At 33.7% G+C, this 12736-nt stretch overlaps 1 protein-coding gene and 1 long non-coding RNA gene across 7 annotated transcripts in view; one reads left to right on the top strand and one right to left on the bottom strand.

The window, feature by feature from the left end:
* The window catches only part of LOC111050254 (oocyte zinc finger protein XlCOF6.1-like), a 153281-nt gene that overhangs the window by 7052 nt on the left and 133493 nt on the right, over window positions 1–12736 (top strand). The window contains exons 4-7 of one of the 6 annotated variants that reach the window (XM_039428239.1): window positions 1801–1902; window positions 2925–3072; window positions 4008–4403; window positions 4656–5661. In XM_039428239.1, coding sequence (XP_039284173.1) covers window positions 1801–1902; window positions 2925–3072; window positions 4008–4403; window positions 4656–4777 — 768 coding nt within the window. In that variant the 3' untranslated portion in view covers window positions 4778–5661. Of the gene's footprint in view, window positions 1–1800; window positions 1903–1992; window positions 3073–4007; window positions 4572–4655; window positions 5662–12736 lie in introns of those variants that run through there. The other 5 variants (XM_039428217.1, XM_039428228.1, XM_039428202.1 and 2 more) reach the window with 5 other exon arrangements.
* Window positions 187–1457, bottom strand: LOC120351344. Its single transcript, XR_005571332.1, has 2 exons — window positions 768–1457; window positions 187–310 (listed from the first exon to the last, which is right to left on the bottom strand). It is a non-coding gene; the product is annotated as an uncharacterized LOC120351344 (long non-coding RNA).

Here is a 12736-nt window from a genome sequence, read left to right as displayed (position 1 = left end):
TGTCATTGCATTGCAGTCCATTTGCTTATTGGTTGATGTGGGGAGACTTTGTCAGATGACATAAATTAATATTGGTTGTTTCGTAAATACCTGGTGCATTGAAGTGAGGAGGCCTCCGTACACTTTATTCAAATTTTTCACTTATTAATTTTTCACTGCACAAGAAGTTCTTGAAGTATCCTTTTTCGGCGAATTTAGATCTTTTCTGGAAATATTGGTTTCCTTGTGATGAGTTGGTCAGCAAGGATTCAGCTTCCATGGCCATAACTAAGACATCCTGTGATACTACGAGTCTACGAGTCTACGACCGCTAAATAATAGAGAAACGAAAAGAATATATATAAATACTGTAATACTAAAGGAGAGATCAATAATACAGAATTTGCTCTTCTTAACAATATCAACAATACACAAGATCTTTAATAAATTCTTCAATAATAGTTTAAAGATAAATAATTCAAGATACTCGAAGTGAAGCTTCCAAAAGAGATTTTTTAAAAAGAAAAATTATAACTTGAATAAGGCTTTACAATTTTATTTAATTATTTATTTATTTATTTGACCAGCGTGACAAAGATAATTTGATATTTATTTATTTATTAATTTAATTTTACTATTATATAAACTTGCATAGAAATATTTCCAACATTTAGAATTACGAGAATTAGAGCTGAAAAACAAATTTAAGGAAAGCTGGGATTAATTATAATCTGATCAGACTTGACTTATAAAACAATAAGTAAAGTATATAAAAAATAATGCTTTACCTGTACAGCGGAAATTGTAGAAATTACTATGGATACATATGTGATGAATGAGGTTTTCAGCAAATATAAATAAATTGCCATAACTTAGGCCAGCTAGAATGAATACTCAATTAAATTTTCGGACATGATTACTTTTCTTTTTTTTTATAACAAACAAGAAAATTTACATATTTAAAAAGGAAATAAAAAAAAATAAAGAAAATAATAATAATATCACAACTTGTGATGAATGAAATCTGCCTCTGATCAACTACATATTGTAATAAATAGAAAAATTTAGCATAAGCTAAATAAAAATGGAATCAAAGGAAAAAGTTAAATTTACAACCTCCACTCACGAAATTCAGAGACAGAATGGATCATCGAGCGATGAAGACGGGGTAGCAAACAAGACAGTGACGTAAGCAAAACGGAATTATCAAAATTAGACAAAGAAACTAGAGAGAAAGAGCAATGCAAACTCAAAGCTACCAACAAGGACAGAAAAGGGGAGAAAGAAAATAGCAAAAAAGAACTGGAGAGAACAAGAAAGTAGATTATTCGAAGGGTACAGCTCGATCCCATAAGTGCATCTTTGTCTCACTGAGAAAAACAAGCTGATAATACAATCGAATTTAGAACCGAAATAACAGAAAAACAAGATAAAAATAATCATGTCCAAAATTGTTACACTCATCTACAGTCCAGTACTCTGTACTCTCTCATGCAATGTGTAAAATGGGGGTCTGTTGCTTGAGAGCTCCTTTATGTAAATATTATTTCAGTCTCAATATTTTTTAGAATTATGCAATATTTTCATTGATCGCCTTTCATGGATCTTATAAAACTGTAGAGTAAGACATCAATGGGAACTATAGAAAAAGGTCCATTCTTCAAGGGATACATTCTTGAATAAATTCGTTGCTATTATAACAAACAGTAATAAACAAACATCAACTACTAAAACCCATATTTTAATACTGAGCACTAATACTTGCTGAGTTTGATATTCGTCTAGTTTTCAAGTGACACAAGCCTTCTCTTATGTTCACAGATCAAGATCGAGAAGCAGGAGGATGAATTTGGAGAATGTGAATTTGCAACTAGCAACGTCAAAGATGAGTCATCCTCACACAATGGTTCAACTTCCAATCAGGCATGTATTCTATCTTGACTAGAATAAATAAGTAATGCAGTTAAGTTTTTGTTTTTTCATCACATGAATAAAACTTATTGCTGAATGAAAAATTTTCTCCCAGAATCGGCAGAGGAACAGTATGAATATTCAAAATTGTTGGAATTTCTATCAAATAACCAGAGTAATCTTTATTAGGTCTATAATAAAAGAAAGAATCGGCTCATACAAGTAGAGATAGGAAAAGCATGCATCATCACATCTCAACTACTGATCTGATTAACTTGAAATTTTGCATAAAGATTCCTAATTTACTTAGAATGGTTATAGGCTCATGTTCAGTTCTTCAAGATTCCAAAACGTGAAGTTTTAAGTTTGTCAAGTGCTTTAAACACACAATAACGTCACAAGTGTATGTCAGAGGAAAATCCATACTTTATTGTTATACAATAAGTTGTAAGTATTTTGACTAGCGTTCTTGTCTATATTCTGTTCACACCCACCAAACTAGCAATCAGTTTATCTTATCTAGAGAGCAGAACTTGATGGCTGCTATTCCAACTTCAACTACCCCTCACTCACCCAGTGCACAGTAGTACCTCTTGCCTGTCCAGGTGTACTGCAGAGTGCAGACGAATATATGTACAGTTATAGCTCTTCGGCAAACCTTAACGTGAATGGCTGGCCTTAGCTTGCAATTTCATAATCTTTGAAAAACATTACAAGACAGCAGTCAAATTCAGTAGTTACTTTTCCTTCACGACCATGGCTCAATATTATAGATTATTATCAACTCACACGCGAGAAGAGACTCAACTCTAGTCGAGAGCATGTGTTTCCAAATAGTGACACTCAGACTAGTCGATTCTAGTCTCCGCGACGTCATCATTTGGAAACACATGCTATTGACTAGAGTTGAGTCTCTTCTCGACCTAAGTCACGTAAGTGTGAGTTGAGCCTTACAGTACCAATATTTGTGACTTTCACATGAGGTGTAACAATAATCGATTATCTTCCCATTGTTTGTGATATCAATATTGCAGATGGTTAGAGTTAATCAGGAGAATGATAGCAGCCAAGAACCAGCACCAGAGTGCAGCACTGCATGCTCTCCAACTGATGATGATCTCAGCCAACAACATTATCTAATCCCTGGATATAATCTAATACTCATCAAAGAGGAAGAATATGGTGAGATTCAAGTTATTATTTCATTCATTTTTATTCCTCAATGATACTAATACATAACTTGATTCTAAATGGAAGAAAATAGGAAATGAAGGAATAATTATGTAGGGTAATGGCTATCAGATGTGGTTGCCATAGCAACAGTTATAGGTATAAGTTGCATTTATACACATTCCTTCAATAAGTTGATTGTATGTGAGGAGATATTGTAGTATATTATATACCACTATATACATAGTGGTATTGACAACATCTACGTCTTATTCATTCATTCTTTCAATAAATTGCCCTTCACTCAATTACTTGTGTTAACTACAGATTATCATCCTATTTCCAGCACAACTGATATGCAATAATGTGCTGTGTTTGCCAATTGTAGTCATGTTGCTCTTCTGAGCAGTCGATGAATAGTGGGTACCCCACTCATCAAACTAGTACTGACAATTTCATGTCAGTTTGTAGTTTTATTTTTGATGCACATTTTTTACAGTTTTTGTCGAAACACAGGTGAATCTTCCTATTCATTTAAATGTTTTTCCATTTTCTCAAGCAAAAAAGATAGGCAGTTATATACATAACCAATCATTTTCTGACAATTCAATCTATACCTATGTCAATTGAGAGAAAACCAAGGTCTGGATTAGCAATCATAGATCAGTATTCTCACGTATCAATAAAAAAATTGCTCATGGCATAATTTATTTGTTATTGTTATTTATGTGATTGTTCACAATCTAACCCAATATTTAACTATAATCCGTTTTATGTACTATTTCTACAATCGACAGCATAACTCTTGGTTTGTATAAACCATTGTATCGATTGGTGAATAATGACTGTGATAATTCAAGGAAAGCTGTGTGAGTGTTTTACACTAGATATTATCATTATTGCATTCTGCTTTAATCATTTACAAGTTGCATCATTGGTGTTTGCAGTTGAGCAAGATGCAGAAGGATGTTCAGTGGAGAGTGAACCGGAGATGTGGCCTTCAAACTGCAGCACATCTGAAACTGCCAATACAACAGAAGTGGGTGAACTGAATGAACATTCAATCTCCCCCATGGAAGAGTGCACTGAGCCATCTGTGGATGGCAAAAAGTTCAAGCTCTACAGCTGTGCTGACTGCAGCTATGAAACAAGATGGAACAGTTATTTAAAGAGACACATGAGAAAACACACTGGGGAAAAGCCTTTCAGCTGCAAGTATTGTGACTATAAATGTGCTACTGCATGGAATTTGAAATCACATATCAAAACACATACTGGAGAAACACCTTTCAGCTGCGAGTATTGTGACTATAAATGTGCTCAATCAAGTGCTTTGAAATCACATATCAGAACACATACAGGAGAAACACCTTTCAGCTGCGAGTATTGTGACTATAAATGTTTTACTGCAAGTGCTTTAAAATTACATATCAGAACACATACAGGAGAAACACCTTACAGCTGCAAGTATTGTGACTATAAATGTGCTCAACCAAGTGTTTTGAAATCACATATCAGAACACATACAGGAGAAACACCTTTCAGCTGCAAGTATTGTGACTATAAATGTGCTCGATCTGGTAATTTGAAGAGACATATCAGAACACATACAGGAGAAACACCTTTCAGCTGCAAGTATTGTGACTATAAATGTGCTCTATCTGGTAATTTGAAGAGACATATAAGAACACATGAAGGAGAAACAACTACTAGCTGAAAATGTGTGACTTCATGTGTACTCATTCAAATTCATTTTACTGTATTTCTTAGGGTGGTCACTAATAACAGGACAAGTGTGTTGAACATGTGTGTACACTCATGTCGCCATTCATTGTTGTGTCATCACAGCTAAAGGCTTCAAACAACATTTTTTGAGGTTCTGGGTATTGGCCCACACCTTGGCTCTATTCAAATTGCTAGGGTCACCCTGGGCTGTCGTCTTGGGAGGGGCAGAGTAGGGGATGCTGCTCACAGTGTGGTGTGTGCCGGCCGGTGGTTGGATCAGCAGTGTGAGCGGCTTCTTGGGGACGGCTGGGCTCCCAGCGGTGTTCGGTGTCCTCCAGATACACCACGGTTGTCATCTCACAAGACTGAAATTCTCTCCTTTCTGAGAGGTGATAGGCCATGCTTTCGCACTACCTGGAGCGAGGGAAGTAGCTATGAGTGGTGGGAGAGTAGTGGCAGTCATCACTGTCCTTGTAGTGCATGGCAACAGGTCAAAACTCATCAGAAATGGTCCAGGTGTCTTCCGGACCTCAAACGAGCCTTTGTGGCTGATTCCGGTTTGCCTCCAGATGAAGTGGTGTTCGGTTCGTCCTCTTAGGGACCCCTACGGGTGGCAACAGGTCACCTAACCTGTTTTTTCTAATAAATTAATAATTCAAACTTAAATAGTGCAGCAAAGAAAAAAACCACATAAATTTGGATATAGAAAAACCTAACCTCAACAAATTTTGCTGGACTTTCGCTGTGATAACACAACAATTTATGCCAATGTGTATCATGCATGTCTTACCGTTAGTGGCCAGCCTCATGAAAACAATCTTGCACTTTCCATTACCTACTCACAAGCATTACCTGCTCACATGGTCATCATCCACATTTGATGTTTACATGAGTTTGTGGATTTGAGTGAAATTTTCAATATTTTTTTTTGCAATTGTGAAGGAAGAGTTTTGTTTGGATTCGTATTTGGAAATTGATCAATCTAATAAATTCAAAATTGTAGTAGATACATTTTTTGGACTCAAAATTGTGTACGAATTACCATTTAAGTTACGTAAGTAGCATAACCTTTAGACTGTGTATTCCAAATTAAGGTTTGAAGCAGTTTTGGGCAAATGCCTGTTGTTTTTACCTGAATTGTATTTGCATATGAATAAATAAATAAATAAATGAATAAAATTATCGTGACATTTGAAAAATAGAATCATGTTGATATTTTGCCCCACCATCATCTCAACGTAATGCAGCTTGATCTTCTGCCTCTCCCTCATTAGCTTTCCTATAGTTAGGTACAGGTTTTAATGTAGTCAAATGGAATTAAATTGATGTCCCATTACACTTTATTTTAATTTTTTCACCAGCTCAATGTAGAAACAGTCAAATCAGGCATTTCTTTTGAAACAATATCACATGTACTGTTTCATCAGATCTTTTTGAAAAAAAATCTTAAAGAATAAACAACCGTACCTTATATTGTATATAATTTAACAAGGCATTAGCATTTTCTATTTTGAATTTTTTGTTTGATCTATAATTGTTATATTGCTGTGATATTCAAGTATTTTTGTTAAATTGTAATTATTCTATTGATATCTTAACCCTTTCTATCCCACTGTTGTTCCTGAACAACATGACTTTCTATGATGTCTATTGGATCAGTGATTGAATGAATATGCCATCTACTGGCCTTGTTTGAAAGCTACATTAGTCTAGTTTAGTATTATACCACTAGAGAGCACTCAAATGCAGTCTAATTTCTGAAAAAGCAGCTGTCATATCCAATTGTACCAACACTTCAATGTGACAATTTTCTTCGGTTTTTATAATTTTTTATAAAATTCTAAAGAACTGAAAATAAGAATAAAAAATATCCATATAATTGTTTATTATTTCATGATGAAATATCAGTCATAGGAATAGAAACTTGAACAAAAATATCATTTATATTCAAAATATCATGTCTGTTGTTTTAGAACAACATTGGGCCGTTAGAGGAGTCACATGTGAGGAGACTTTGAGGTTATGTTATTGTGTTTCTCTCAGTTGTCAAACGCGTTCGTGGAGTTATTGTTTATTGAATTATTGTGGATGATTGTTTTTTGTTATAATGTACAAAATCTTGGATAATGAAGATTTAGACAAACTCATGAATCTTCCTGAAGATGAGTTGAATAGTTTTTTAGAAATCAAGATACCGGACAGTAATATTATTGCTGATCCTCTACAAGAGAATGTACAGGTAAGATTCTCTCCAATTTATTTTCAAAAGTCTGTTTTACCTGTGCAATCTAAATCATTACCTGAGTCAGCAGTCCTGTATTACAGGACTCATTGGTATGAAAGCAAATAGCCTAAAGCTACGTTTACACTATATGTAGTTGTACACTATAGTACATTATACATTACATTATAGTAGTGTACACTATAGTACATTATACATTACATTATAGTAGTGTACACTATATGTAGCTGGGGAGCTATATGAAATTTGAGCTACATATAGCTCTGCTATAAGGAGATCTATGCAAATTTCATGTAGCAGAGCTACATATAGTTTGGAATAAACCACTATTCACTGCTTAGTTATCCTAACCAGATGCCAAAGAAGAATGTACATAGTTCTTGCAGCAGCCACTGCTTTCGGCGAAGCTACTGTGATGCTTTCAGCACAGAGAAGAAAGAGAAGATATTGGATAATTTTGTAAATTTTGGATAGCTCATTTTCTGCTATATAGCTGAGAAAATAGGCTCAACTGCTATATAGCATATCTCCAAAGTCACTCTTTGAACTTGTAGCAGAGCTTTATAGCTGAGCTACATGTAGCTCTTGAGCTACATGTATTTTGCAAAACAAGGAAGCTGTGTAAGACTGGGTGCACCAAGGTGTATTGCACAAAATGTGGAGTATGTCTTTGCTCAGTCCCAAACAGAATGTGCTTCAATGATTACCATAGATAAAATAAAAAAATCCAATAGGCTACAAGGAACAACTTGTTCTACAGAAATAGTAAATATGATAAAGTAGTAGATGTAAGTAGATGTAGTAAAGTAGTAAATTTATAATATGATAAACCCCAATTTCCAGTTTTTAGTTTGTTTCATATTATGTAAGTATGTATCAGTTAGATATGAACATAATAAATAAGTTAGTAACCAAAATATAGTTTTAAAAAAGTAGGAAATTTATGATATTTAGAACCTTATTTTCAGTTTCAATTTCACGTTTTTATATTATGTAAATATGTATCAGTTATGAATATAATAAATAAGTTAGTCACCAAAATCTGGTTCTGTGTATCACATTTTTGAGAATTCATTTTACTACTCTTGAGAATTTTATTATATGACTTTCATTGTTATAATGTTGAAATCAAGAGAAAATTATTGATTAGGAATGATTCCATAATGAAATCATTCACCTTTCCTTGAATAAAGCATGATGAAAGTACCATTGATTTTTCTAATGCAAAACCAAAATTTTTTACTATACGTATTTGAAATGACCCAAATGTCCCAATGTTGTTTTAAAACAACAAACCCCTAGCGGCCCCTGGAGGGTGAGAAAAATTTGGGGAAAATTATTTTCTCATTTTTGAGAGTGTTTTGAAACATAAAAACACCAGAATAATTTTTTCATCTTGTTTTTTCATAAATTGGGATAGAAAGGGTTAATTCGATTTTTTATGTTGTTAATTTTCAGTTATGCAATAGTATTCTATTATTCTTGATTGTTTGATAATCCACATATAGTGGAGATATTAATAAGATACATAAAGAGTGAAATCATGCTCTCTCATGAACTGACATTTCAATTTTTTATTTAAATTCTATTGGATGTTAATGTTTAAATTATAGAATAATTATATTGTGCATGTATCTCTATTTAACTATAAAGCTGCGTTTACACCGGAGTTGATAACACGAGTTATTAACAAAAAGTTATTAACTTGACTGAATCGTCAAAAATTTCTCTTGACAAAAGTTAATAACTCATGTTTCTAAAAGAAAATTCCTTGTTATTAACAAGATCTTGTTATCAATATTGCCGGCCCGGGCAAGATATTTATCTCGGGCCACTCCCGTGTTTCGGATGGACACGTTAAGCCGTCGGTCCCGGCTGCCTAAAAAGTAGTCGTTAGGTCATGTCAGAGGCCCTGAAATTGATCAGTTGCGACCTGAAAACTCTGACACCAGACCTGAGCCAGCCAGGTCACTCGATATTATTATTATTATCAATATAATTGACTTCCATATGATTTCATTTAACGAGAGTATTCATATCATATTATAACAGCTGGAATAAAAAGCAAAAAATTGTCTTCAAATTTGAATCGAAACATGTGTGTGATTATTAAAATAATGATCTTCATCTGATCTAATGTAAATAAATTATAATGCGTTTACACCAGAGTTTAAAACAAAAGTTTTCAACATAAGTTAATAACATTTTCTTTCGGCTGCTAGTTTTGTTATCAACAAAAGTTAATAACTTTGTTACGTGTTTTGTCTGCAGCTGTAGTTATTAGGGAACTACAGGTAGGATAGGGATGCTGGGCGAGGGGGTTGCGGGGAAGATAGTAACCTGCTATTAAAAGTTACCGACTCTCGATGGATAACATAAATTTTGTTAATAACAAGGAGAAGGAATTGTCTGTTGAAAACACGAGTTACCAACTTTTTTCAAGAGATTTTTTTGTCGATTCAGTCAAGTTGACAACTTTTTATTAATAACTCATGTTATCAACTCCGGTGTAAACGCAGCTTAACTCTGTATTTGTATGGCTAGTCCGTGAACAAATAAAATTATTATTTATTTATTTTATTTGAATTATTCCTTCCAAAAAACATGTAAAAATTAAAACTTTGCAAATTTCATTTATTTTAATGAATTAATAAAAGTAGTTTGTTTTAAAAATGTAGCAAGTTTATTCATTGAAGAAATTTATTCTCTTAACAATAATGTACCATATCACATTACATGTTTATGTAATGTTTTTGAACATACAGCACTCATATAAATAATACAGCAAACATTATTCATGAGTGAGAATTTACGAACTATATGGTAAATAGTGTTATATACTATACTAGTAGGTAACCCGTGCTTCGCAAGGGTCTATTTTAAAACTGCAAAATGAAAACTTGACGTAATAAGAAATCGAAATTTGAAAATAGGCCTATAACCATCCTCGGTTAATGAAGAGTCTATATGCAGAATTTCAAATTAATCAGTTGAGTATATTTCAGACGTGATGATGCGTCAAACATAATTCCCTAATCCTTACGTGTATAAGCCAGTTCTTTCCTTTATTATTGTATAGAAAACTGAAGAATACATAATACTTGGAAACCTCACAGAATCATATTGATTTTTCCAATACATCAATAAATTTTAGTTCGATTAGGATCCTCCTCAATTTGAATCAGGCAGCCTTTTGTTTTCCCAATTCCAAACAAAATACCTAGAATACTCGTTTCACTGGGAATTCGTGTCTGATAGTACATTATAACTGAAGAATATAAATTATTTCTTATTTTATTGTGATCTATTCATGTTTTTCTTATGAAATTCAATTATAGGCCTACAGCATGAAGACTATGTCCAATTCATTTGTACTGGTGGCAAAATTTTACATTAAAAATAATTATTTGATAAAATCCAAGTTCAATAGTAATGAAAACAAATTCCTTCAAAAAATAATTGATAATAATACGTTTCGAGGAAAAATTAAGAACAAAAAAATGGGAAGCCTCGGGGGAATTCGAACCGAGGAACCATCACTCCGTAAGCAGGCCTTTTACCACTGCGCTACCTAGACGTTCGTGAATGGTAGTCTTATAACCTGCTCATAAAAATACACACTTTGGGCTATGAAACTTCATGTAGCCTACGGTAGCATAGATGAATTTGAACATTAATTCTGAAAAATCTAGAAGGAAAATTGAAATTTGGGCTTCCAGGTGCACAAGATTGATATTTTTAGAATCTATGTTCAAAATTTGGAGATCTAAATCATTCCCGTTTTTCCGGTATGCAATCCACAAGTTGACATGTTTTGATGCGAACAAACGAACACAAGAACAAACACAACCCTACTCTCTCTTATTATGTAGATGGTAGGCCTATATAGTTCGTAAATTCTCATTCAAAAATAATACCTATAGTGAGGTCCATGTTATAATGACAGTATTTGATCAACTTTGGTTTTGCTCTCCTTGTCTATCATTCGACAGAGCCGGTGGTACTATCCTTTTCTAGGTCCACAACGACGCCAATTATGTTTTTGACAGTGTAGAAATTCAATTAATGCAGAGAATCGGCATCGCTATTCTTCTATCTTTATCCACGGCCATTATAACATGGACCTTACTATATTTGCTGTAGACCTATTATTTATATGAATTGAATTGAATTGAATTGAAAAAATCTTTATTCATAAACATGTAAAAATACATATGAATAGTGTCACAGAATACTAAGGAATATAGCCTAAATACTAGTTACAAACAAATGTCATACACATAAAATATTATAAAAACTCCTGTAACGAGTACAGGGATAATCTTACCAAATATTCCTTCAACTCAATACCAAACCTTTTAACATCTTCTAAAATTTTCAAATCGTTTGGCAATTTTGAAAAAAATGATCTTCCCTTAAAAACGGTTTTCCTCTCGAATAGGTATAATCTATGTCTTTCAACTATTCTGCCATAACGGGTAAAGTAGCTGTGAGTCTGGTTTCTTATTTCAGTATTAGTCTTTCTAAAAAACATGATGACATCATATATATACTGCCCATACACTGTCATAATCCCAAGCTGCGAGAAAAACAATCGTACTGAATCACATCTTTCAAGCTTGAGGATTATTCTGATAGCTCTCTTTTGCTGCTTGAGTATCTTGTCCAAATTCTTTTTGGTTGTACCGCCATAGATACAAAGTCCATACGCCAAATGCGAATGAATCACAGCATGGTATACCGACTTCAATGTCTGGACACCACAAACATTGGACATCTGCCTTAGAGCATAGAGACCTGTGGAAATCTTTTTCATAACATGGCAAACATGACTATCCCATGTAAGATTACAGTCCACTAATAATCCCAAAAACTTTGTACTCTCTTTTGTTGCTATAATTTCATTATTCAATGTCACCCTAGGATATAGATTTTGGTTCCTATTCTGCTTTGTCATAAATGGGATAACTATTGATTTACTTGAGTTCAAAATAAGATTATAGCAATTCAAATAATTATTAATAGAGGCTATTCCAATAGCAGATGAGATTTCTACATCCTGAACCGATCTACCAGAAAATATTATATTTGCATCATCGGCATATAGACAGACAGACGCTCTATCTTGGACCATCCTAGGCATACCTGTAACATAACACAGGAATAGTAAAGGACCTAAGATAGATCCTTGGGGAACTCCATACTTCAAGCTTCTTAGGTCGGAGCAATAGATATTTTTATATTTATATCTTTGAGACTCTTCTAAATGCTCTATTTGAACGAACTGCTGTCTGCCTTTCAAGAAAGATGAAAACCAATTCAGCTCCTTACCATGCACTCCCATAGACTCTAATTTTTTCAACAGAGAATCGTGACACACACTGTCAAACGCACGACTTAAGTCTAAAAAGGCGCCGACAACCTTTTCCCCTTTGTCAATAGCATCAATCACAGTACTAATAAAATCTACTCCTGCAGTGATAGTAGATTTTCTAGAGCGGAAGCCATGCTGTTCTTTATCTAGTATATTATGTGTCTCTAGATAATCCATCAGCTGAATATATACAACACGCTCATATATTTTCGAAAACACGGATAATAGTGCCACTGGCCTGTAACAAGCAGGATCTTTCAAATTACCTTTTTTAAAAATTGGTATAACTTTGGCTGTCTTCAAATTGTTGGGGAATTGGCCTGAAATTAGAGAGG

This window comes from Nilaparvata lugens, chromosome 1 (genome assembly GCF_014356525.2).
Source record: "Nilaparvata lugens isolate BPH chromosome 1, ASM1435652v1, whole genome shotgun sequence".
NCBI classification, from domain to species: Eukaryota; Metazoa; Arthropoda; class Insecta; order Hemiptera; family Delphacidae; genus Nilaparvata; species Nilaparvata lugens.
The sequence above is the reverse complement of the archived record's forward strand: the minus strand, read 5'-3'. Positions and strand labels throughout refer to the sequence as shown.